This window comes from Ailuropoda melanoleuca, chromosome 8, assembly GCF_002007445.2.
Source record: "Ailuropoda melanoleuca isolate Jingjing chromosome 8, ASM200744v2, whole genome shotgun sequence".
In the NCBI taxonomy this organism is placed as follows: Eukaryota; Metazoa; Chordata; class Mammalia; order Carnivora; family Ursidae; genus Ailuropoda; species Ailuropoda melanoleuca.
In genome coordinates, this window is record NC_048225.1 from 16,393,538 (window position 1) to 16,420,023 (window position 26,486).

General features: G+C 51.5%; 1 protein-coding gene across 1 annotated transcript in view; it reads left to right on the plus strand.

Moving 5' to 3' along the window:
* Positions 1 to 26,486, plus strand: part of GRIK4 (glutamate ionotropic receptor kainate type subunit 4) — a 367,864-nt gene that overhangs the window by 222,556 nt on the left and 118,822 nt on the right. Inside the window, exon 9 of the mRNA XM_002914075.4 lies at positions 19,346 to 19,507. Coding sequence (XP_002914121.2) covers positions 19,346 to 19,507 — 162 coding nt within the window. The remainder of the gene's footprint in view (positions 1 to 19,345; positions 19,508 to 26,486) is intronic.

A 26,486-nucleotide genomic window follows, 5' to 3' on the forward strand; every position in this document is an offset into this window, starting at 1 on the left:
CCCAGGCCTGGGAGCAGCACGTAGTATTTCTCCTCCTGACTCTATTGGCCGGCCCTCGGTCACAAGCCCGCGCCTACCTGGAAAGGGGGTTGGAAAACATAGCCTACTGTGTACCCAGACAGAAGAGGAAATGGGCTTGGTGATCAGTTAGCAACACCGCCACGTTATTAAATTATTAATCATTGTCACACACCTCTCTCATGTGTGCCAGGAAAGCAATTAGCGAGCTAAGCCCTGGTGAGTCTGTTTTGAGGGCAGCGGATCCTGTCTGTGGAAGTCTGATTAGCACCTAGATGTAAGGCTTTCAGCTCTCTCACAAGGGGAAGGGTCTGCGCCTCCGGGTGGGGCAGGCCCAGGACAGTTCCAGATTTGCTGAGCTTGTTTTGCACCCAAGTGTGGAAGGAGTCTCTGTCCTCCACCCGGCCTCAGGCTTTGGCGGGGGAACTGCTGTTCTACACGACTGCTGGAAGTTTGGACAGAGGACATGAGGAATGAAGGGCCTTGGGGCAAAGCCCAGCTGGCTGCTGAGACAGCGGAGATGCCATCCGAAGAGAGCAGGTGAAGGAGGAGGCACGGTTGGAGCTAATAAATCTGGAGGGATTATCCAGCTGCTAATGAACCCAGGGAGATTTGCAATCACTGCCTAATAGAAAAGATAAAATCACCCTCATCTATTGTCGGCGGGTACAGATGGGCCCTGCGCCAAAGGAAGGGGCTGCTGCCATGGCGGGGAGTAGTGTTGAGATTTAAGGTTAAGGGTCAAAAGTGGTGAAGTGTCAGCGGAAGCAGGAGGTAATTGGGCACTGGAAGCGGGACGCTGTGCCGCCTGGGCTGGCAGGCATTGCCGGTGGCCTAGCCAGCTGGATGCGGGGCCCACCCTGTCACTGTTGTGCCCCAGGCAGGGCCCAGGACTTTGTGCCCCGAGGGCAGGCTGCCATTTGTGGGGTGTAGAGAGAGGCAGCGGGCACTGCAGAGATTTTCCCTTGGGGAATCTAGAGAGAAGGGTCCAGGCGCTAGCTGTGCCATGTTGGAAGGCATGAAGAAGGGTTACACCAGCAGGAGGCGGCATCCTCTAGGGGTCAGGCAGTGAAGAGGCTGTGGCTTCTAGTTACAGCCCTGCTGTAAACCCCCTGAGTGACACGGGAAGAGCGATGGTTGACTTGGGCAATACCTTCAACATTCAAGGTTCTTTTTTTTTTTTTTAAAGATTTTATTTATTTATTTGACAAAGATAGAGACAGCCAGTGAGAGAGGGAACACAAGCAGGGGGAGTGGGAGAGGAAGAAGCAGGCTCATAGCGGAGGAGCCTGACGTGGGGCGATCCCATAACGCCGGGATCACGCCCTGAGCCGAAGGCAGACGCTTAACCGCTGTGCCACCCAGGCGCCCCAAGGCAGTGTTTTATCGCCATTTTAGAGATAAGCAGGCTGAGGCTCATAAAGGTCAAAGGAGTGGAGCCAGATCATGACCTCAGGCGGGGAGCCCTTAACCGCTTCACTCTGTCACGTTGGTCTAGGCGAGCCATTGCCCCTCACTGCGCTTCATGTCATCATCTGTGAAATGGGTTGTGTTAGGTGGTCTCTCAAGGTCTTTTCAGCCCTGGACTGGTTGTATCCTAGCCCCTGTTGGGGGCATTTCACTTCACAGCACCCTAGGATTGAGAAGGATTCATGGAGATAGGGGGGTCAACCATGAAATTGGAAGGCCCACATGGCCCATGGGAATGGTTTCTGTTGAGCTAACAGCTTCTCCGATCCCCAAAGAGTAGCTGGGTCCCAGTGAGTCCTGCAGGATGTAACCCTTCTCTGCCCCTGTCTCTGTCTTGTTTGGGTAGAATGAATCTATGCAGCCAATTTTTCTCTCTGGGTTCATTTTATTGTCAAGCAGTCCAAGCCTATGTTTATTTTTCTAAAGGTCTATCAGAGAGATTAGCCGTAAGTAATTGAAATTGCTAAAATTATTATGGAAAGGGGAGCTGGGGCAGACAGGGAGGAGAGAAACCATTGATGTCAGAGGAAGGGAGCGTGCTCACCGTCTGTCCCTTCTGGTCCTTGCTTCAGTAGCCAGACCTACTCATCTTTTGGGTCTTATTTAAATGTCACTTCCTTAAGGAGGCTCCCCCGACACCACACTAGGTTGGGTCCCCTGTGACACTCTCCTGGCACGCTGGGTCCTGTATTTTGTAGCATTCATCTCAAATGAGAATTCTTTCTTCTGTATCTGACCCCTCCACCAGACTTTGAACTTCATGAAGGTGAGACCAAGTCTGTCTTGTCTATCCCTGTACCCCAGGTGCCTACTGGCACATAGTAGGTGCTCAATAAATATTTATTGAGTCAATGAATGGAGCAGTTCATAACAGGGTAGCGTTCTTGGACCAGGAGGGCTGGCCAGGTGAGAGAGTTTATCTCCTTGTATCCAGTAGGAATTCAGCGCATCCCCCCAAAGCCCATGAGCACAAAGGTCTACAGCTTAGCCAGGAAGAGTTGGGCCCAGTGTCCCCTTTGCTGAGATGTCCCAGCACTTTCGTAGCCCATATGGTAACTTGGTCTGGTATGATGCTCTTCCTCCATTCTGGGCTGGACAGACTTGAAAGTAAGAGCATGCAGGACTCTCAAGGGTGTGTTAGTTCCAGATCCAAGAGAGAGGGTTCCAGGGAGTTCTGGTGAGTGGTAAGTGTCAAAACCTGAGCCCCAGGATTGGCACCAAGAATAATCATTGAGGTAGGAAGAGGCTGGAGAGTATAAAGGTAATCCAGCTGATTGCGCTGAGTGCACTGTGTCCCCTGGGGCTGCTTTCTCTCCTGACCACACCGTGCACAGCCCAGCCTTGGTCAAGTGGCCTCTTCAGGCCAGCGCCTGACTCGTGGAGCCAGAGCACAATGGGCTTTGAGACCAAACTCTCCTTCAGGTTTTCAAGGGCGTTATGAAATTATCTAGTCCTGTCTGCTGTCCCCACGGCTTGGCACTCAAGCTTGGGTGGGGACAGAGGATGGAAGCATGGTTTAAGGGAGGCAGCCAGGGCCTCAGATCAGAGAGGACATGAGTTTGAAGCCTGGACCTGCCACACATTAGATGCACATGGGGCACGTTACGTCACCAGTTGGAATCTTAGTCTTCCCTTTTGTAAAATGGGAATAACAGTTCCTATAACATCATTTTGTGAAGAACATGGAGAGTTTCTCATCCTCAGTGGGCTGCTAGTAAACATTATTCCCTTCCCTCCCTCCTTGCTCACTTCCCTATTGGGGATTTCCATCCGTAGACCTCAGTTTCCCGACGTCCTGCCTCTAGTTTTCCAAAACTCCAAAGCTAGTATCAGAAACATTTCCAAACTGGCCTCTCACCTGGTTAGAACTACAGTTCCCATGGTGCTTGAGCGCCTTCGATAGCCTGCAGTCTTTTCTGAAAGCACACACCATACACGTCCACACACACACGTACACACATACTCACATTGCTACACACAGAGCTAGCCCACAGCTACAATCCATCAGTCAGACAACTTCCTGGTGCCAGAGCAATTGATTCTAAAGTGTAGTTCATTGTAAAATTATTAAGTCTTTCTACATATTTCACCTTTATTGAGCCTTTTAGGAGAACCGCTCTGCAAAATGCTGTACACTTTGGTGAATAAATATGTTTTTAGTCTAACTAGGAAAAGAGTAATGGAGTGAATGAATGCTCTGCATGTGTCTGTCTGAGCCTCCAAGCTCCCCTCCTCCCCATCAAATGCAAACCCAATGAGGTAGCAGGTCTGGTAGTAACAGATCTCTCCAGGTCACCCACACGGGTACGCCGGCATCTAAAGAAGCTCTTAGTCCAAAATTGTGCTCTCTGGCTGCTCACCCTCCTGTGTCTGTTCTCCAAGCTGGGTCACTGGTAGGGAGGGGGTGTGTTCAGAAGGACAAATGGCAGGGAGAATTAGAAGGAGATTCAGGAGAATTGACTGAAGAATTATTCTTTGCATCTGTACTTGGGAAAACTGTGGCTGGCTGCTGGAAGCCCCTTGGCCCAAGTTATAGGATTATAAAGTGCTTAGCCAGCCATGATTTAGTGACTTACCTTTGCAAAATGCTAGAATCAACTATACTTAGGCAGCAAAGATTTATGAAGTGCCTACTGTGTGCTGGGGGAATGCCGGAAGCAGCGTGGTGGGGCTTGGAGAGCTCTGGCTGTCAGTGCGAAGTGTGGAAGGCCAGAGGGGGGAGCATGAGAAAGGTTTACAGATATGGTTTCCTTTAATCGTTTTATTGAAGGATGGGAATGAGAGAGTCGCATGGGGACAGAGGTAAGGGATGAATGTGAGTGAGAGCACGTAGCAGCGCTGGGGCTGGAGCACAGGCCGGGGTGGGGGGGGGTCAGGGAGAGACGGAACCAGAGCCAGCAAAGAAGGCTCAAGTCAGATGACACTCATCGGCCCTGCGGAGCTGCTGGACTTAGCCTTGGAGTCGGCATGGACAGGCCCAGGGTCTTGGCTTGGTGGTCCCACTAGCCGACCGCACGTGTAAATTTGAACTGGGTCCTCCTCCCCTGGCAATAAACTAGAGGGTCTCCAAAGACCTCTCATCTCTGAAGTGCTGTTGACTCCATGGATTGGACGAATATTTGGTAAATGGCTGAGTGACTTTTCCAGGCCAGCATGTTTTCCACTTGAAAGAGGTGACTTTCCTCCACGTGGATTCTCAGTGTCCTCCAGTGCCCCCCACAGTCCAGGTCCCCAAGGTAGGGCAGTGCCAGGGGGGTCTTTCACTTCCGCTTGCCCAGAAGGAGCCATCCTGTCTCCCATGCCCAGCCCACATCTCCTGCTGGATGGCGGGCCTCCCCAATCTCAAAATCCAGTTTGTGCCAATATGTTAATGGATGATGATAGCATTGAATTAGGGGACCTTTGAGAGCATCTAACTAAATCTCATCATTTCCCAGTGGTGGGAAGGGTGGGGAGGGTGCATGACTCGCCTGAGCTCTCGGCGCGAGCCAGGAGTGGAGAGGGGCGGCCCCCTAGTCCACAGGCCCGCACATTCACTGCATCACCACTAACCGAGCTGGCACCGTGTCAGGGAGGCAGCAGTGACTAAAGTCCCGTCTTTGAGGAGGTCAGACTAGAGGGGGAGATAAACCCAAGTAAGTTATTGTAAATCAACAGGTTAAATAAAGTGATGAGGAGGATATTCACAGGGCATTATGGGGCCATCGAAGAGGCCCCTGGCCTAGCCTGACAGGTTCAGAGAAAGCTTCCTGGGGAAGGCTTTCTGGGAAGACCCAGAGGGCCTTAAAGAATCTATGGGGCTTAGCCAGATGGAGATGGGGGATGGGCAGGACAGTCCAAACAAAGGATACGCACAGTTTAATATCTGAAGGCAACATTTGCTTTTTAGGTGAGGCCCTAACCAAGGAAGTAGACAATGTGGAAAATTGTTAAGTTGGTGAGGAAAGTTATTTGGGGTGGGGAGAACCTTTCAGAGCCTTCAGGACATCACACACAGGCAGCCCTGTTGCTTTACAACCATCCTGTGGAAGGCAGGGGAAGAGGGGTGGTGGAGTCCCGAGTAGACCTGAGCTTTCACCATGAGACACAAATGCCTGAGACACTTTGGGCTCTCTTGGGCAGCTGTCGGCAGTTGTCCCCCTGCAAGGTGATGGGCTCTGCTGACTGAAAGAGAGAACTGAAGCCAGGGCTGCCTGGGGAAAGCATGGAGATTTGCCCAGTCCTACAGGCGGGTGGCCCTGTTGTCCTCATGGAGCAGCTGCTAATCCGTGTCTGACGGGCACATTATTCCGCCAATCCAGAGTCTTCCCCGTTCCTTATGGTGGCACAGGCTCAGCCTGGACTGGCAGAGTGGCCCCTTCTCTGCTCTCCCCAATGGGTAGTGCCTTCCAAGCCTAAGCCCTAGGGAAGGAACCACTCCTTGCTGGAGAAGGAAAGGTGCTGGCAGCTGCGGTGGCCATCGAGGGGTTGGAGGACAGTGGGCACAGGTCCTGACCCAACTCAAGATGCCCTGTGGTGTAGATTAACTTCAGCTGGAGCTCCAGGCAACCCTGGACTGGCTGGACTCGTTTCTAATCCTCGGTCCACCTGTGTTATCGCCACACTTCACAAGGCCACTCGTTCCTCAGAGCTTCTGAATGTTCTCTCTCCTTACTCTGGATAGTACCTGATACAAGGCTGTGAACCAAGAGGCATTGGAGTCAAGCCACAGCCTGCCTGTCTGGGCTGGCGGATACGTGGCTACTCGCCAAGTCAGTGCTGGGCGAGGACCCTCCCCTTGGCAAGCCCATGTAACCAAAGAATCATCCCAAGCTGCATTGGAGGCTTCTCCAAGGACTACCATATTTGAGATATTCCATTTGTGTTCTTTCATCCGCTCTCTACCCAAAGCAAGAGTCCGTCTCAGCTGGGGCTGACGAATCAGTAGGTCTGGGGGGAGGGTAGAAGGGATAAGGCATTGTTGTGAGTTATCCTGGAAGAACCAGGCGCCAGTAGCAGGGATGCAGGATCATTGAAAATGGAAATGACCCAATTAGGCCTTTATCCCAGAACTTGGGGTGGGGGGAGGAGCCCGGCACCTGGGCTTCGCAGTGGGCCCTGGTTTCCAAAGCTGAGGCAGGAGCTTCCAAATACACTTGAATCCTTACCACGCAGAGCAGGGATGTGAGAACAGAATGAGTATTGCCAGGAAAATCAATGGAAACCGAAGAAGCCTTCGATAGGGGGTTTTGAGACCCTCGCAGAGGTGAAAAAAATTGGTTCGCGTCGGAGGAGGCCATTATCAGACAACCCTCTGCTGATGTTTGACAAACAGCATGACAGTGAACGTGGGTCCCACGGGGTTCTCAGAACTAAGGTTGAGATATTTGTGTATCATCCATTTGCTAGAAATGGAAACTTACTTGTTCCCTGTATCTGCCCCCCCACACTTACCCACACACGCACACACACTCTCTCATCCACGCCCGTGTGTGTCGCTGACTCGGTGCACCAGACTGTGTGTAGGAAATAAATTGAAATAAGAACTAGACTCTGGGGACTACTCTGGTTCAGTATCTCTGGAAACACAATGGAAACGTCCCCCTCTGACTGCCCAGGCCTTCTGTCTAATAGAGCTTTGGGAGAAGGGAAGGTCTGTCTTGCCCTCGGTCATGAATCTGTTAAAAATTCAGATGTTCCGTTAATTGAGTGAGAGATGCCTTGACCTCCCCTTCTGCGCAGCGATCCAGTGATCCCCCATCATTTCCGGTCAAGAGTCTGATTATAAAAATCTACCCATTTCCACAGCTGGGATTGTCGCAGCAGTCCCTGGTGTGCCAGACATCATTCCAAGCTCTTATGTTCAGGATCTCGAGTCCTCAAAATATCACTGTGGTCCAGTTCCACAAAGCTGTACAAGTGACCACAGAGTTAGCAGCTTAAAATAGCACCAGTTACTAGCTCACAGTTCCGTCGATCACATGTCCAGCATGGCGTGGCTGGGCTCTCTGTTTGGGCCGAAATCAAGGTGACAGCCGGCTGCCTTCTCTTCTGGAGTTCAGGGGCCTCTTCCAGGCTCCTTTGTGTTGGTAGGATTCTTGTCCTTGCGGTTAGAGGACTGAAATCTCTGTTTTCTTCGCAGCTCTCGGCTGGGGACCGCTCTCAGCATTCAGAGGCCACTCTCTGGTCCTCACCTGTCACCACCTCTGTCACATCCCTAGCTCATCTCACCCACAGAGAAGCTCCTTCTGTGCCAGGCCTTTTCATACTCTGAATCTGTCTGACTTCCTCTTCTGCAACTGGCCAGAGAAAACTGTGTTTAAAGAGCTCATGTCCTTAGGTCAGGGCCACCTGGATAACCTGGACCTTATAACTGATCATAGAAGTAGAACCTGCCGTGGCCCCCGTCCTGGCGAGGGTGTATGTGTGTGTGTGTATGTGTGTGTGTGTGTGTGTGTGTGTGTGTGTGTGTGTATGTATGGCAGGGTGGGGGAAGGTTGGGGGGCTTAGAACCTTAGAACCCTGCCTACCACATGTGCCAACCTTGTAAGTCTGTTTATTTCCTTTGCCATCCACCCCTTCCCCCATCCCCTGTGGAAGGATGGACAAGGAGGGTTCTAGCCAGGACACCAGGAAGAAGAGGCTGGAGAGTCTTGGGGCAGGAGGTGGCACATCCCCTGGGAGATGGTACAGCCAGGTTCTCTCTGCTGGCCTATTGCAGGGCTCCACGCAGGGAACACCCCAGCCCCCGAGAGAAGACTGAGAGCCAGAGTCCGGGGGGGAAACCGAGGCCATGTGGCACTGCTGCAGCTATCACAGAGGCGCCTAGTGCTAAGGAATTTGGGCTCTGCTGAGAAGAGTGTTTGGGATTTAATGAATGTTTGGAAAGCATAGGGAGTCTGAGAATAAAAGACATTATGGCAAATCGTATTATTATTATTATTACATTATAAGTGCTATTGTATTACAAGCACCATTAGGAGTATCAAGTGCTGTTATTATTAGGCAATCCAGCTTCTCCGTCCCCAGCATCAGGCTCCACTCAGTGTCAAAGGCATCAACAGCTCAATTAATCACCATCTGAGTCTTCCCCCAGCTCCATCTTTGTGGTTCTGACACCTCAGGTTCACAGCCCAGCGGTAAGCAGGACACCTACCCGTCCGGCTGAAGCCTCCAGCAATAACCCGCTTGGTGGCCGCCTCTCCTGTGAGTTGCAAAGCTGGATTTTTATCTTGCCCCAGCATTAAGATCCTCTTGAAACCATGCCTGATGCTCTCTCTCCTGCTTAGATCCCTTCCGTAGCTCCCCATGACCTTCAGGATAAAGTCCAGAGCAGCATCTCCGGTGCTTCCCGCTGGGCTTTACCCTGCCCCAGTCCCCACCACCCACAGCTCCCGCAGCCAGACTGAGACTTGCCCTGGCCTGAGCGTATCACACTCCCTCGCTCCTGGGGCTCTGTGCAGGCTGTCGTTTCTGTCTGGGGAGCTCCTCCTCCCACCTCTCCGTCTGGCTGGCTCCTGCTCATTGTTCAGGCCTCGTCTTGCAACCAGCTCTCAGCTTAGGAGAAACAACGGAAATTCTGATAAAAGGGACCACCTTTTTCGGCACCTCAAGGACTCATACTGACCAACAGCCTGGGACTCACCTCCCGCTTGTGACTAAGTACGTGCGCCTGGAAGTGAGGGACAGGGCTTGTTGTATATCTCGTGCCTAACATGATACATATCCTGCAGGCGATGCTCGTATTTTTGCGGAACGAATGAGGTGGAAAAGGCCAAGATGTGAAAATCTCCTCTTAGGTCTGTTGCCCTCCCCTGTGCGAAGATCCAGCTGAGAGCCCCATGGCCTGAGTCCTGGTCCTGCCTGAGTCACATATGTCCTAGTCTATCCAGAGCATCCCCTGTGGAAGCCCATCGCTTGGTCCTGCTGCAGAGCTGTGGACGGGCAGAGTCAGCGGGAGGCCAAGGCTACTGTTTGAGAGCACCGCTCATCTTCCTCGAAACCTCCTTAGAGCCCTGGGGAGATGGGGATGGGGGTGCCTGGAGTCTCTACATGCCTGAGGCTAATGAGTTGGGACCTGGGAGAAGAGAGGTTTTGCACCTGGTGTGTAGCCAGGAGGCCTGATCAGTGGCTCCTGAGTGCGGGGGACCTCGGAGGTAAGGACTCGACACCTGATGAAGGAAGCAGGCCTGCAGAGAAGCAGTCACCCTCCCCAGCCCAAGGAGAGAGCACCGTGTCCACTCTTTCTCATGTCAGGTCGACCCACGGAGGTTTCGGCTTCCCAGTTAGTAACCACTTATCGAGTCCCAGAGGCACAGAACAGTCTTCAATTTACAAAATGAAGATCATCACAGCTGCTGGGGTGCAAGTGAGAGGGTTCCTCCCCCACCTCCCCCCGCCCCACCTCTGCCTTCCTCTTCCTGGGAGCAAATAACCTGAAGGCTTTGGAAAGGTTATCCCACCCTGATGGTGTTTACAGGTGACCATTAATTCATTTAATGAATGTGTATTGGGCATCTGCTAAGCCCAGGGATGGGGTAAGGTACAGGCAGCAGATCAATGAACAAGACCGAATATGGTCTGGGTTTGAAGTCCTGTTTGGGGATTCACGTTGGGAAAGAAACGCAGAGAAGGGATGGGTCCCTGGGAGGAACGGATATACGTGTTTAGGTCACAGGGATAAATGAATAGGAAGCATGCAGGGAGAAGAATCCAGGAGATCTGGGGGCTGAGAGGTTTAGGACCAAATCTTCCATTAAATGGAATTCACTGGCAGGTATGAATTAGCCTCCCAGCTGCTCCTTTCTTCAAAGACCTATTCCACAAAAAGCAATTGCCCAGCCTGTGGAGAGCAGAGGCTTTGATGCAGATTAATAGACAGGAACCTGGGGTGGGCCGGGGTGGGGGTGAAAGGGTACCCAGCAGACCCTGGACTCCCGGTGGCTCCAGGGCTTTCCTGAGAGAGGCTGAGAGAGCACTTGTGAGACACGGGTCGGGGGCCTGACCTCTGCCATGCCCTGGGTCTCCAGGAAAGATGAATGGCTATAGCCCTAAAGGAGAGGCTTGTGAAGTCAAAGAAGAGCCTTGTGAAATCAAAGAGGTCCGTGGGGTAAGATGGGGGACAGCCTGACAGGTGCTTCCTGCTTAAATTTATTGTGTCGACTTTTTTTTTTAAAGATTTTATTTATTTATTTTAGAAAAAGAAAGTGAGGGGGCAGAGGAAGAGGGGGAGAGAGAATCGCAAGCAGACCCCCCACTGAGTGTGGAGCCTGATGCAGGACTTGATCCCATGACCCTGGGATCATGACCTGAGCCGAAATCAAGAGTCAGATGCTCAAACGACTAAGCCACCCAGGCGTCCAAGTAGTGTTGACTTCTTTCTCTATGTTGTGCACTAGTGTAAATGCTGGTGATGTGAGTGCATTTGTCTCCAGAGCACCCAGTCCTTGGGAAGTAGCTTTGAACAAACTCATATGATAAAAGGCTCTAAGTGATGATAGGCATACCCATGAGGTATGGTGGTGGCCCAGTTGAGGCAATGGCCAGTTCTGCCTGGCTTGGGTGGTGGAAGAGGTCAAGGTGAAGAATGAGCAGAAGGGTAGACAGGAATCATAGCATGAAAAGACATGTGTGTCAAACTAAGGAGTTAGTTTTGCCCTGTTTGCCGTAAGAGCACTGGGAAATAGAGGGACTCATGTTCAAATGTATAGTTTAGAACAATTCCTCCAGCAATAGCACCAAGGTGAACTTGGAGAAACGCAGGGCTGGAGGAAGGGAAACCAATTAGTTGGTAGTCCAAGAATAAGCTGATGAAGATCTGAATTGAGGCAGAGGGGATGGGGATGGAGGGAAGAGGAAAGATTCAAGAGATGCTGACAATGTAAAATGTTCTCCAACAACCGTGAATGTGTCTACACAGGAACGAATGGGATGGGGAATGTGAAAGAATGGAAGAAACAGAGGAGTTACAAATTCTGGACCAAATGATAGGTGGATAATGGTCACATTCGCAGATAAGCAACCAAGGGAGGGGATCAGATTGGGGTGGAAGATAAGGAGTTCAAGTTTGGGAGTGATATAGTCTTAAGGATATCTTCCATCAATCTAGCTTCATAATAATGGCTTAAGAAATTGGAATCTTCTGGTTTTCTCAGTACTCCTGGGGTGAGAGCATAAGAAGTTATCAGTCATTAACAACCTTAGCAAAGGGCACATGCATTTGAGTTTATACCGTGTCTCCTGGTGACCTGGTTCTGAATACACAGTAGGGAGAAATGGGATGATCAGCACTGATCTTGTAGCCAGTACCCAGATCTTAATCCCATGTCTGTCTTTAGGTCAAGATACTTAAATCCTAGTCACCTTAGTTTCTTCTTCCCCCAAATGGAATACGAATGTCCTGTCCTCTCCGAGTGGGCTTGTGAGGACCAGAAGTGATACACGGAAGTGTCTCATAAGCTATGCCGAACCATGTCCACAGAAGTAGTTAATGTTATTAACTCAGTAATAAATTGATGTTCAATGATGGCTTGTGATTTGGGTGATGCAGGCTGCTGGCCTCTCCTCTTGGGCAGTGAAAGGCCAGGGCTGGGCACAGAGAGTCTTGGGGTGAAAGCAGCCAAAAAGCCAGGGTGTGTTTGAAACACCACTGTTAAGGATAAAACCAGTTCTGGAGGGAAGGGTCTGTGGAGACAGTCACAGCCTGCCTGGGTCCAGGTAGCCAAATCCAGGGAGATTTCAGAGGTTGTCAGGCATCAGGATGGTACCTTTTAGGGGTTGCCTGTGGACCTGGCAAGAAGGGAGCTATTGGGTCCTTGGGCCACTGAGGGCTGAGGGCTTCATGCAGGAGTGGAGAGGCTCGCCCTTATGGTACATCTGGTGGCCTCCGCCCCACGCTGTCTCCTCACTGCCTGTTAACGATGCCTCAAAGTGCATGCAAATGCATTCCTTGAGCAATTTTCATTGTTACTACTACTAATACTAGTAACGCAAGGAGTTCACATCATCCTTGGAGCCTACAAGTGCTTTTCCTGGGTATTATCTCTTTTAAGCCTCACATCAACACTGCGGAGTGTTATTTCCCCCACTTTGTACCGAGAAGACTCGTCTAATTAAAAGAGATAAAAATAAAGAGATTAAGAAATGTAAAAGCAAAGACTGGTTTTGGAACATGGGGTTATAGTGAGGAAAATCTAGACCAAATACCCAGAGACGGTATGTGGCTTAGAGTGTTATAACTCCACACTGATACCTGCTCTGCCCAGAATAATTATTCTCCTAATCATTTAATTAAGCCAGTGAGCCAGCTTTTGGTGTCGCTGACTTTCTCTAGGCACTAGGGACACAGCATTGAGCGAGACAGCCCACAGGTCAGCAGGGAAGCATCCATGGCTCAAATGATGGGGACCGTAGAGGGGTCTTGGGGATGGCTGAGGCTCTGGAACGACTCACACGAGATGGCCAAGGTCATGAAGCAGCATCACGGCCTTCTTCTCTCTGCACCCTTAGCCACACACATCTTCAATTATACCACCTTTATTTCCAGACCCCTCCCCACCTGCTTCACCCTGCTGTTTGCTCATATCCCTTCTCTGGGCTCTTCGTGCTGAATGGTATGGAGCAAACGTCAGCTCTCCCATGTTCTCAAGATCATTGTTCATTTGCTCAGTCTGGGGCCCGCACCAAGCCCCAGACCCTTTGTAATTAAAATCCTTCTCATGCAGAGACCTAGTTGGTGTCTGGTAATCCCTTTACTCAGACTACTGGTGTTCATTTTGTAGCTGCGAATCTTCTCGTCAGTCTTTAAGTTGAGCTGTGCGTTCTGAAATCAATTGTAACTCAATTTTCCAGCCGTTTCACAGCATCTCACAGTGAACTCAGAGGGCCTCTGGCCCTTGGTGCTCCCCACACTGAGGCCACGCCGTGGTGAGTGGATGGTATGAGAACATGGAGCACCGGCTCTGATGTCCGCTGGGCCTGGGTTTGAGTCTAGACCCCTTTGTTTACAGCCGTGTGCCCTAGGGAGAGCTGTGCGCTGTTCCAGGTCTTGGTTCCTTCAGCCTCACAGTGGCAATGATAGCTCCTATGTCATAGGGCTGCTATCAGGATGAATTGAAATCCTGCACAGAAAGTGCTTAGTTCTGCCAGGCACACAGCTGGTGGTCAATGCATTGTAGCAATTATTATTATTCTAAGTATTGCTTTGTTATAATTATTTATGGTTGGAAGATCTGGAACTTCAGACCTTCTGTCTTGACACAAATAGCCACACCAAGCAATTAACACCTTATGGTGACTTGTTTAGCAAAACTTTTCTCATTTGTCAAGTAGCTAAGAAAAGCTTCTTAGAGAGTGAGAGGGAGGATAACCCCCCAGGCCATATATTTCCCTTTGTCAGGATCCAGCTGTAGCATGGGAACCAGAAGGAAAGAGAAGGGGGGGCAGCGTGAAGGATGGACTGCATTTGGGGAGAACAGGACTCACATGTCGTGAATGCCTATGATGCACCCGCCGCTTTCTGTGGATTATCCCTGCAAGGTAGATGTTCTTAGCTGCATTTTACAGGTGAGCAGGCTGAAATTCAGAGAGGTTATTCACCTGCCCAGAATCACCCCACCAGTTTGTGGCCAAATCAGGATGGGAATCCAGGATCATCTTATTTCAAAGCCTGTGCTCTCTCTACTACATGCTGGTGTGTCTGATGAGACCACCACATTGCACAACTCCAGGGGGAGCCACTCTCTTTGCTGTCGATATTAATGGCACCTGGGAGTTGGGCAAGGGAGTGATCTCTCAGGAGATCAGAGGTGTGATCTCAGGTAACAGGCTGTTACAAAGGAGAAATGATGAAGGCCTGACCTAGTCGGGTTGGAAAGGGAGAGACAGACTCAAGAGACATTCAGGGAACAGACTCAAGAGACAGATTTGACCTAATTGGCAACTGGCTGAAAGTGCAGTTAAAAGATGAAGGAGAATTTGGAGTTTCTAGCTTACGTCCCTGGGGGAATAGTAATGTGCTTCCTGGGTGAGGAATACAAGGGAGAAGGGGCTGCTGGGCAGACAAAACGTCGTAGGATGTCACCCCCACTACTTCCAGTTTCACAGAGGCCCAGGCCCAAGTGATGTAGGGTTAGAGGCTGGGTTGTACCCAGAAGCCTATGTTTCAGCTTGCTGCTTGTTTCCTTAAAGCCAAGCACAGGAACTGAATCTGGGTCATTCAAAGCTCTTGTACTTTTAGTTCTAGTCGACTGACCTTGTCCCCTGACTCACAGCCTGCCTTTGCTCCTGGCTTGGTGGCTGGAGAGCCACGAAGTCTCTGCAGGTGGCTGGTGAGTGGATGCCTGTTGGTAGACCAGGACCCGCTGGAGAAAGCGAGGGGCGCTCAGCTGGGTTGTACCATTCCTGATGACCTCTCTGTGTTGCTCCCCAGCCCTTAGCCATGAGGCTTTCCTTCTGGGCCTCTCATCCGAGGGATTCCCCTGAATCTATTTGTGGCTATGACATGACCTTCGATGGTAGTTATGTAGTTCCCTGCAAATCATTGCACACTCAAAAATTCACACACACACATACACACACACTCTCACATACATGCATGCATGCGTACACATTTAAAAATGTTCTAATGTGAAAGCCAAGTGATAAGAAAACAAGCTGTCAGGAATTTGTTTCTCAAAATACGATAATGCAATCTCCAGAGGATAATCACGTTCTGATGCCTTCGGTAGGACGAAGACTGCAGACCAGTGGTAACGAGTTAGGCACACTGAGGACCCCAGGGTTCTCAATCAACGAGAAACGTCTTCCAACGACAGTCCTCAGCCAGCATTTACCAGACAACTTCAGGATATCAGGCACTATGCTGGGTGCAGTGTGGGGTTCAAAGACGAGGCACTGTTGTTCTCTGGGAACATACGGGCCTTTGGAGAGAAAGGCCACCTACTCGGGAAGGTAATGGCAGCACAGGGGCTGTCACAAATTCAAGCAGACTTGGAGTAACGGAAGATTTGGTCTTGGTCTGTTCTGCCACTCGGCCTTACCAGGCGGCCCCTGGCTCTGTTCTTCGCCCTGGTTCCCCTGGCATCACCATGATGGAATCCACTCCCATTGGGAGTGGGGACCCTTAGGATTTCCCTTCTTGAACCATTTATGAGAGGAGAACGAAGCTCCCCCACCCTTGTAAGAACATGTTTGACCCCACGTCTTCCAGCTTTTTCTCTCACTTCAAGTAAGATTGCCTCCAGCCAGACTGTGTGGTTGGGGGAACACGGGGAACCAAGCGAGCCCGGTGTGCATTCTTAGAGCTTGTGGGGGGCAGCAGGAACCAGATGGCTTTTAATCCCCTCCAATCCTGAAATTTGTTAATTTTATGAAATATCCCTCTCAGCAAAATGTTTCCGCCACTTGATTTTGGGTTTATAAGGCATGTTTCCTTGAATGTGTTTAGAGTAGCATTTCCCAGGGCTCCTGGGTGGCTCAGTGGGTTAAGTGTCTGACCCTTGATTTCAACTCAGGTCGTGATCTCAGGGTTGTGAGACCCCTCGTTGGGCTCCGCACTGGGTGTGGAGCCTGCTTAAGATTCTCTCTCTCCCTCTGCTCCTCCCACCCCCCTCCACTTGCACACACATAGCTCCCCCCCCAAAAGAATAGCATTTCCCAAAGTACATTTTCTAGAACACTACTGTGAGACCCTCATAGGTTTGGGGGGAAAGAAGTGTTCCATGGTAATACATTTGGAAGGTTCTGGGTTGAACAAAATTTAAACAAGCTGCTTTCCTGCAGGACTTCTTTAAACCTTTACTATTGCTAGTGTGTGTTATGAATCTTGAAAAGCAGATATAATAATATGCAGTGTGTTCTCACCTTAACGGGGAACCTCATTTCTGTGAAGTTTCTGTTAACATCCTGGAAAAGCTAGTGTCCCAAGGAACATATTTTGGGAAACACTGACTTAGAAGATGTTCATCGTATAGAAACCAGCAGTGGTCAGTGGTTTCCCCTTATTCATTTAGAAATCAGCCTTCAACAGCAGCAAAAGAGTCCAAGTTTAGACATAAAGAGGCACTTCCTACCTGAAAGGGCACTCGGGGAGTAGAGTTGAGAGTGTCCCGGGAAATTATGATAAGAGAACACACCACTCCCTTTCTTGTCCTTTTGCAAGCTCTCCCATGAGTCATATAAATAGAATGAATTATCAAGGAAGCTCCTGTATCTTTTTATCTTAAGGGGGCCTTTGAAAAAGGATATAATTGAGGGATAAGAAGGTAGAAATTAAAAGCAAGAAGACAGACGGGCTGACTTCTGGAAGGGCTGTCTCTAAGTGTCTGTAATTAACTCATTCAGTCTTCCTCTGCCGAGAGCACAGAGTTGAAGGAAACACCTTCCTAACTCACATTTCCAAAGCAAATGGAACTAATGGAGGGGGCTGGAAGGTGCCTGAAATCTCAGGGTCGTATTTTGGTAATTGTTATACGTTGAGCACTTCCATGTGCCAAGTACGATGCAAAGGCTTTTGCGTGCATTTTACATGTGCCTTGGAACAACATGTCAGGTTGCTGTCATTATGGTTCCCATTTTACAAAAGGAGAATCTGAAGCCCGGAGAGGTTAAAGACCTTCCCTAAGGGCTTACATCCAGAACGGTGTGGAACCTGGATCTGAACCCCAAAGCCCTTACGTACGCTCCTACTGCCACGGGGAGCAGGGAGTCTGCAGACATCTAAGACATCAGGGCTCCCTTGAAACAGGCCTCCTTCCATCAGCCTGGGTGGGGGAGCGGGCGGAGGGGAGGGGTGATGATGGGCCACATTGACAAGGAAGCCAAGGGAGAGGGGACATCTTCCAGCTGGTGAGGCCCCTCGGTTGCCTGACAGCAGCCTGGCTGTGTGCCCCCACCACCTCCCCCCTCTTGCAGATGCATCTCTTCTGATTAGCCATCTGCCCCTCGTGCTGCTGGTAGCCCACAGCACATGGGTAGCTGCCCTGTTCGAGAGCCCAGAGATAATATCAGTTTATGAATCAATACGCTCTCTGGCACGTCTGTGTTCCCCTAACGGGAGCGTGGCAGGATCCAAAATATACTTAATCCTCATCCGACTCCATGCTGTGGGGGGTTGGAGGCTCCAAAGGAACCTTTGTAACTTCAGTCTGTAAACCGCAGTTAATCAGGCCAGACTCTGGGCAGGTGAGGTCAGGCCCGTGGCCTCAGGCCTTGGCCGTGGCTGTATGTGTCAGTGAGGATGCAGGGGACAGGCCAGGGTCCCGTGGAGCTAAGTCTTGAGAAAAGGAGTGTGTCTGAAGGAAAACAATGCCCATCCAGAAAGTAAGCCCGGGGCACCTGCCATCTGTCCCGTCAGGCCGAGTGGCTGTTGGGTTCATCCTGGGCTCTATAACTACCGTGTGCCTGTGGGGTGTGGAGCTGTGGTGAGGTACTTGGAACGAACACGTGATGGATGTGACTTCAGGATGTGAAGATGGCCTGACCTGCATTGGAAGCCATTCTTCCAGGAGCAGGACCGGTGCGCTGTATAGATAGACACGCTCTGCCCAGTTTCTTTGCATAGAGCCTCAGAGGTCCTGCAGTCTTGAGCTCAGCCCTGCTGGAGGAGGGTGATTCTTCTCCCTCTGACACTGACTGGCCTTGATGGGACTCCTCCCTGCAGGTGTTAGCTCTCTGAGAGAACAGCTATCTCCAGCCAGGGCCCTGGAAGAAGGCCATGGGTCCTGGGAGAATCCCCTTGAGCTTCTAAATGTCCCTGCCCTGGATAATGTCTCTCTGACTCCCTCATCCGAAGTAGCAGCCTCCCCTCACCAACTATCGCTCCCATAGACAGCTGAAATTCTGGTTTTTTCTGTGTGCTTATAGTCTGCCTCCTCCATTAACCCACAGCCTCCTTGAGAACAGGACAGGTGTCTCTCTTGTTCATTTCTTTTGTGCCTAGAACATCTTTTGTGCCTGGGTCTGGCTCATGAGAAGCACTTAAATATCTGTTAAATGAATGGGGAAATATAATAATTAGCGAAGGCACAACCCTACGTGCAGACCTTTAGGCTGAGATTCTTTGAAAGCAAACTTGGCTTTGTCCCTGCCCTGCTGGCAGTCCCCTCAGATCCCATGCCCTGCAGGATAAAGTGCTGGGTCCCTAGCCCACCAGCCAGGCCGCTGAGCTCTGGCCCCTGCTGACCTCCCCAGCCTCACCTCTCACTGTGCCCTCACCCTCTGTGTCCCACGTGCTCACCCGGCGACTCCGACTCCCAAGCATTGCTGCGTTTGGCACACGACCTTGGGACCCGCTGACAATGCAGACACCCAGCCCTCAGCTCGGGTGATTCAGATGCAGTTGGTGTTGGGTGGGGCCCAGGAATTGTCACTTTTTTTTTTAAAGCTACCTCAAAGAGTTCCAATGGCAGGGACTCCGGGGACCACACTTCAAGCAGCGCCTTCTTGTCCAAGTCCACGGCAGGCAGCTGGCTGAAAGGGCCACACTTTCTCACCTCCATGCCTCTCAGCCGCCGTGGTGACTTCTTCCTGGAATCACCTTTGTCCATGCTCGTTTGCCACCCAGCGGAAGCCTCTGCCTCTTTCAAGGCTCAGCTCAAAGGGTCACACCTTCTGTGGACACAGTCCTGCTTCCCCCAGTCACATTAGACTTTTCCTCTCTCGGTGCATGTTACATATACCCCTTTCTTAGAGATCATTCTGCTTATTTCTCTTTTCCTCCTCCCCTCCCCCAACATCAGAAGAGCAACCCATGGTTCTCTCTGGACCTTGAGTACTAGCAGAGCGCCTGCCAGCAAGTGTTCATGGGACTAGAAGGACGCGCTCCATCCCTACGCCTCCACCCTTGCTAACCCTGTTCTCTGACTCATGGGTCTTGCAGGAGTTCTCGCTCCAGAGAATGGACAGCCTTATGGACGACCGTGTCAACATCCTGGGATTTTCCATCTTCAACCAGTCACATGCTTTCTTCCAAGAGTTTGCCCAGAGCCTCAACCAGTCGTGGCAGGAGAACTGTGACCACGTGCCCTTCACGGGGCCTGCGGTAAGTACCCGCCGGAGCCCTCCCTGTGCCCCTTTGCCTCCACATGCACGCATGCAAGCTTCTGGAGTCTAGCCCTGTTGGGCACTGCTCAAAGAGTGGTATGTACCAGTGTTGGGAAGCAGTAATGAGGGAGAAGGTTTGGGGAGGAGTGAGCTGTAAGCAAGAAGCTTCCTGGAGGTCCGCAGGGAGAGCCTTGTGCAGAGGTGTGGATCTGTCATTTAGGGATGTTGATGTCCGTCCGTCTCCTGCAGCCAGACTCCCGATCCTGCTGTTGCTGAGAACTGCCTGAGTTTAGGATCCAACAGTCCTCCTGTTGGAAGGCACTTGTAGCTCACTGCTTCCTCATTTTTCAGGATAGGAAACTGAAACCCAGCCTGGGAATGGGGCTGAGCGTGGGGATGCGGAGGTCTTGTTCAAAGGCTCACGCCAAGCCTTGCAGCACGACGCTAGATTCTGAGATTTCCTGACTCCTGGTCCAGTGCTCTCGCCATCACGCTGGACCACTGCCCTGAGTAGTACTACTCACACAGAGAGTCTCCTTTGTGCCATCACCCATGTTCTTCCCCTTTGCACTCCCTTCCCCTGCTGTGTATGTGATGGAAGCAAAGTTTTTCCTGGCATACTGCACTGGGTTTGATGTCCTTACTCTGTGGGCCAGGTCAGGTATGTGGGCTTGTGTCCATCTGTTACAAGGCAAGTTCTTGGGAGACCAGGATTGCCTGGCTGTCTAGGTCCTGTCCCAGCCACATCACATTTAAGCTTCCCAGAGCCTCATAAGACAGCTCATGTGCTGCTCCCATAACTATTCTGAGGTCTGCTATCAGTATCTTCACTTTGCAGATGATGACACAGAGGCCCAGAAGGGTTAAGTAAACAGCCCAGGGTCATACAGCCAGTAAGCAAAGGAACTAGCAGCAGAACCCAGTTCAGAGTTTTAACCGCTATGCCGTTTTCCCTCTTTCTACGAGCATCATTCTGTTGCCACTGCAAATTGGCCTGGCAGAGTGAAAGTAGTTAGTGGGTATTTGTTGAATGAATGAATGAATGAGTGAGGAAGGTGGAACAGTGAGCTAGAGATAGAAAAAACTGGAAAAGAAGTAGTCCTGAGAGGTGCCAGTGGAACCGGGCACCTTCCTGGAGTGGGACCTTCCCTGGAGGGCTTCTAAAATAGGAGTGAGAACTGTCTTTGATCCATGTCCAGGGGCAAGGACATTTCTGGACATCTGCACAAATGGACAACTAATTAGTGCTTGGCCAAGGCAATGATCCAGCATTGGGCTTCCTGGAGGCAGGGGCGTGGACAGAGTGTCCATCCAACAAGCTGGGTACCTCCATGATTGTGTAGCCTGGCGGAAGTCCTAGGAAGGAAAGAGTAACTAAGGGGTCAGAGCTCGTGCAGAGCTCAAGGATCTGTGGTCAGGGAGCCGGGTAGGAGAGGGATGCTTGAGAACTGAGTTTCAGGAAAGGTTTAAGGAGCACATCCCAACAAGGTATTTGAGACCTGAAAGAGGTGAGAATCCATAGGAAGGACTTGGAGGGGTGAGACATCTGAAGGAAAGGAAGTAGATGGGTTAAGGACAGTGCGGGACATGCTCAGGCACGGTGTCATGGTAGGACCAGGTTTGTCCCTCCCAGAAATATCAGAAAACTGGTATTTCCAGTTGCTCTCTGGGGTAGGGGGGGTCTCAGTCCTGCCATTACCGCTCACACTGACCACAAGCAGGCAGAGGAGAGGCCCGCCCAGGACCCAGTGGGAGGGCTTACAAGGAAAAGACCCAACATGCAGGCCAGCCAGTGCCTTTCACAGGATTCTGGGGCCGGCCGTGCTCACACGTGCCCAGGGGAGCCCTGGCCTCGGGGGCATAGGACCTGGATTCAAATACCAGTCTTGCCATGTTCTCATTCCGTGATCCTCAGTAGTTATGTAACTCTTCTGGGTCTCAGATTTTTTTATTGGTCATTTTGGGCTGATTCTGCTTGACACCTTGGGAGATTTTTGTGAAGATAAAAGGGAATATAATTCGATCTTCAAATCACAATTATTCATTGAATGAGCTTGTTTAACATGCTATGTGGCAGCCACTGGGTTAGGCATCCGTAGGTCTATCGGGTAGCTTTTGCTGTGTAAGTGCTGGGTAACGACCAATCCCCAAACGTCACTAGCATGTGACACTAAGCATTTCTGTAGCTCGTGCATTTGTGCATGAGATCAGCTCATCTGGGGGGTGAGGAAGGATTAGCTACAGATTCCTAACCTAGCTGGGGGTCAGCGCCTGCTCCACGCGCCTCTCATCCCTCCCCTGGCCCAGCAGGCAAGCCAGCCTGGCGTATTCTCGTGGCAGTGGCAGGACGGTGACAAAGCAAGTCAGAACACACCAGACCTTTTAGTGCTAGTTTCCCAGAACGGGCACACGGCGACTGCCAGATCATGTTGGCCAAAGAAAGGCACCCAGACAGATTCAAAGTCAGGGAATGAGGAAACAGACTCTACTCTTTTAGAGATGAAAAGTAAGGAGTCACATGGCAACAGGCCTGAGTACAGGGCAGAGTGAAGGATGGGGGCCCGTCCCATAGCCCATCGCGGTAAAGAAGAGCCAAAGCTTCTACAACTTCTGGGGTGCATGGTGTGGGAAGTAAGATCTGCCCCCACCTCTAGGAAAATGGTTCCAAGTGGGATCTTGCCCCGTGGAAGCAGAGTAAAGCCTCTTCGTTCTGCCTGGAATGATCAGGGAAGGCTTCCCAGAGGAGGGGGAAGCAAAGACTGCATTGCTGCTCACTTAGTGTACGGGACTCTGTGCAGGGTGTGAGGCCGTCCTGGGTGGAGCAGGGGCCCCATGTCCAGTCACATGGAAGCAGCCCTTGTGACCTCATTTTTGTCCTTCCCAATCCAGTCTCTGACCTCCCAAAGCCTCGAGAGGCTCCTGTCTCAAGAATGTTGGGGGGCAGTCAGGGAGTGGGGGGCTCTCTGGAGCCTCCCTCCGTGTTGGGGGTGGAGAACAAGAGTACAAGCCTACTTCAGAGGGGCAGTGTGAGGAGACTAAGTGTGAGCCTGAGACCTAGCCCCGTTCCCCGGGAGGGGACAGTCAGTCCTGGGCCCCAGGCTGTGATGCTGCCTCAGTCAGCTTTCTCTGGACCGAGCCCTGCTGTTTTCTTGCCCGCAGAACAGGGACGTATGTTCTCTCTAGCTCAGGAGACGGGAGTGCTTATCCCGTTTGTTTCATCTGGAATACTGGAGCACTTCCCACGAAAGTATCCCCCCTCGACCTCTTTTTTTCCTCCCCACGGCATTCTAATAGCAGCTGAGAGTGGTCACGCACCCCTTGTTTAGTAAATGGGGAAACTGAGGCACAGAAGAGGGAGACGAGAGCCCAAGACTGCCTCTCGGTGCCAAAAGCCTTGCAGCCACATCTCTGTAGCCTCTGAGGAGGAAGGGAAGGTGTTATAGAAACTCCTCACCTGGAAGAATATGGAAAGAAAGCTCACAGCTTCAAACAGCAACAAATCCTTCTCAAGGCTTCTCACTTAGCAACTGCCTTTTGAAAAGCAGTGCCTCTTCCTGTCTCTTTGGGGTTGAAATTCCCAGCACGAACAGCCCAGCCCTTTCATTTGCTGGGGAGGAAGGCGAGAAATAATCAGTTCCAGGAAAGCCCGGGCCAGTCTATCTCCCCATCCAGCTTTCTAAAAAGGCTGCAGGCAGCTCCTCCACAGGGACTTGCTCTCTCCTGCCTCCAGGGCCCTCTTCTCTCCCCCCTCCCCTGCCCTGGTCCCCTCTGCCCTCTCTCTCTGTCTCAGGTCCAGTCTCCCTTCTCCTGTCTTCTCCTGGGACTCTTCCCTTCCTGTCTTCCTCTCCCCCATCACCCCTTCCTCTCCCCTTTCTCTTCCCCCTCCCTTCCCTTTCCCCTTCCCCTTACTTTCCTGCACTCCATCTGTCTTCTGCACCCTTGGCATTTCTCCTGTCCTGTTTCTCTTCCTCTCAAATTGTGTGTGCCCCACTGTGCCCCAGGGTACTGCTGGAAAGGGGGCTGCTGGAAGGGGGGCTGCTCTGAGGACACAGAGGGAGCATCTGAGCTAAAGGGTTAGTGAGAGAGAGAGGTGAGTGCCGCCACCCAGGCCCAGGCCGGGGCTGCACCTCCAGGTGGCTGACAGTGCACAGCTCCCCTGCTTCCCGCCTGGCACTATGTGAGGTGCACGCGGGCAAGCTGTGGATGGAGACACATACCCGCTATTTCACATGCCGTTCCCATTAATCACACTGCAAAGAACAAAAATCGTAGAAAATTGTTAAAATTACAGATGGCTAGGTTAAGTAATTAGAATTTAGGCTAAAACAGATGTTTGTAATTAAGTGTTTATTTCATTGAATAAAACCCAGATTGTACGGACTATTCGATGAGATTTTAATGGCTCCTGTCCTGGTCTGATTTTGGGGAGCAGAGTTTAAGCTACAGAGGTTCAGAGATAAATGGGCATCCAAGAGAGTGAGAATCCAGTGATCTGGGTGGGGGAGCTACGAGGCGGGGAGATAATGTTTACAGGTGTGTGTTTGGAAGATATTCTTATTTTTCCTTCAGGGGAGGGGGCGGAAACTCAGCCTCTGTTCCCTGAGTCAGACTGATTCATCTTAATTTATACAGAGTCTTTCGTTCCCCTAAACAATTTACAAACAGCTCAAAAGAAAATAACAATGAAGAACCAAATGAAAATATAAAAACAAGGGACTCAAGAGTCCCTTGCCAAATGATATTTTGGTGCCAAGAAAGAGGAGAGGATTTTAAACAAGGATTGAGCTGTTCGGGGGATTTAATATTTAGAAGATCAGGGACGGGGAAGCGGAGACAAGACGAGAGAGGCGTGCGCACAGATGGGGCACGGAAGCCACAGAAAGACAGAGGCGGGTGGTGAAGGGAAGGGCGATGGGATGGGGTGGGAGCCGGGAAGGAGCAGGGATGGAGGGGACTTTCCACCCCGGCGAGAGACATGGACAGAACGCTGTTTCGGCCCAGAGCTGCCTTCCCCCAACTGCAATCCCATGTACTTGCGGAGCTAAATTAGTAAATAATAGCAGAGGGAGAAAACACGTAGGAGAGAGAGCAGCAGGCTGCTTTGGGACGGAGATCCGCAGTGAGCTGAACAGTTGACGAGGCAGAGATCACAGGCTCCCAGCAGAGGTGAAATCCGCTGATCCGAGGAGATTGGCATCTGGGAGCAGATAAGCGGGAGGAGCACGGGATGGACAGCAGGGCTCAGAGAGGCAGTAGGAGGAGCCAGATGAGAGGCCCCATGTTGCCAGGAGCCTGCAAGAGGGGCTGTCTGGTTATGTAGGGAGGACGCTGAGGAGACCCAATGGGGAGGGATGGTGTTCGGGGGCTTAGGAAGTTTCAGCTTAGAGGGGCCCAGGTTGAGCCGCAGAGAAGACCCGTGAAGCCCAGAGTGCCCTGGGGACCGCCACCCTGTCACCTCTCTGAAGGCAATATGCAGATGGAAAAGAAGACCTTGAGGAACCTTGACACTGCCCCTCTTGCACCCACCCCTGCCCCCAGCATCCCTCTCTGGGCTGTAATTCCTAGAAGCTCTGGAAGAATCTTGAAGGTCCCAGAATGCGAGATGCCAAAGGAACACTGCAGACAGGCACGCACAGCTCTCCCAGCATCCAGATCATTTGCTAATAAGAGAACATCAGCCAAGAAAACCGCATCCCAGACGAGTGGGAACAACAAGCATGTGGCAGGAAGGAGCCTGGGGCCTGGTGGGAGGGTGTGAGGAATGGTGTGGTGAGCTGCGTCTGCCAGTCTGCAGGCACTGGGGTCTCTCAGGGACCGGCACACAGCCGCCTGAGAAGAAGGGCCTCTACAGGGAGATGAGGAGGCCCGGGCCTCTCTGAAGGCAGGGGGCAATCATGCCCTGGGAGGAAGGGGGTCCCTGAGGCCTTCGTTCTGCTTAAGGTGCATTCAGCCTCCAGCAGTGGAAACCGTGTATTAAACTGCCTTATGCAGAAAAAGGAAACATGTCACCTCATGTCACGGCAAGCTGAGAGGGAAGGCAGACTCTGGACTGATGTCTTTGGAAACCTAGTTTCCTCCCATTCCTCTCTGTCCCCCTTGACATCGAGTCCACCCTCGGGTTGGAGTCAGGCTGGCTGCCGCAGGCCCGGGCATCGTGTCCTGACATGGTAGTGCTGAGAGAAGGAGGAAGGACTGCGTCTCTCAGAGACAGGAAGCTTTTCTGAGAAGTGACCCTTTCCTCCTGGTCTCTGTTCATGTTTCATTGGTCAGAATTGGGCCGCTGGCCCATTCCCGAATCACATTTTGGTGGGGGGATGGGAGGACTCTTAGACCACTCAGGTCACTTGACAGCTGCGGCTGGGTCAGCCACGCCTGAAGCACGTGGCTGCTTGGGGGATGCATACCTGAACAAAATGGGGGTTCTGTTGGGGAGGAAAAAGAGGAGAATGGGTGCTAGGTAGGCAACGGATGGTCCCCTCCCACTGCCCCCTCTGTCCTGCCCTGTCCTGTTCTAACAACATTTCCAAGCGGCTCTTCACTGAGAGGCTAGCGTGAGGAACAACAACCAGTCAGACCGGGGCAAACCCAGGATAAGAGAGAGGCCTGCCTACTACCCTTCCCTGCCCCCAGCTCTGGCCCAAGAGTCTCAAGCTGCTATCTGCTATTGAGAAGTTGACCACATCTAGAAGATTGCCCATGTTGTCCCGGGCACGGGAATAAATCTGACAGAGTAATGACTCACCACCGGCTTCTCAAGAGGATGAAAAGACAATGTTGCAGACACGGAAGGAAACCAGACTGGAGAAAGGGTCCTGGGGCTCCAATCCTGGCCCTGCCTCTGTCTTGCTTGGTGACTTTGGACAGGAGGTGAATTCTTCGAGCCTCAGTTTTGTGTTTGGTAAAAGAAGAGAGTTGGACTCTTTGATTTCTAGGATCCTTTCCAGTCTAACAGGCCGAGATTTTGAGACTCTCTGAAT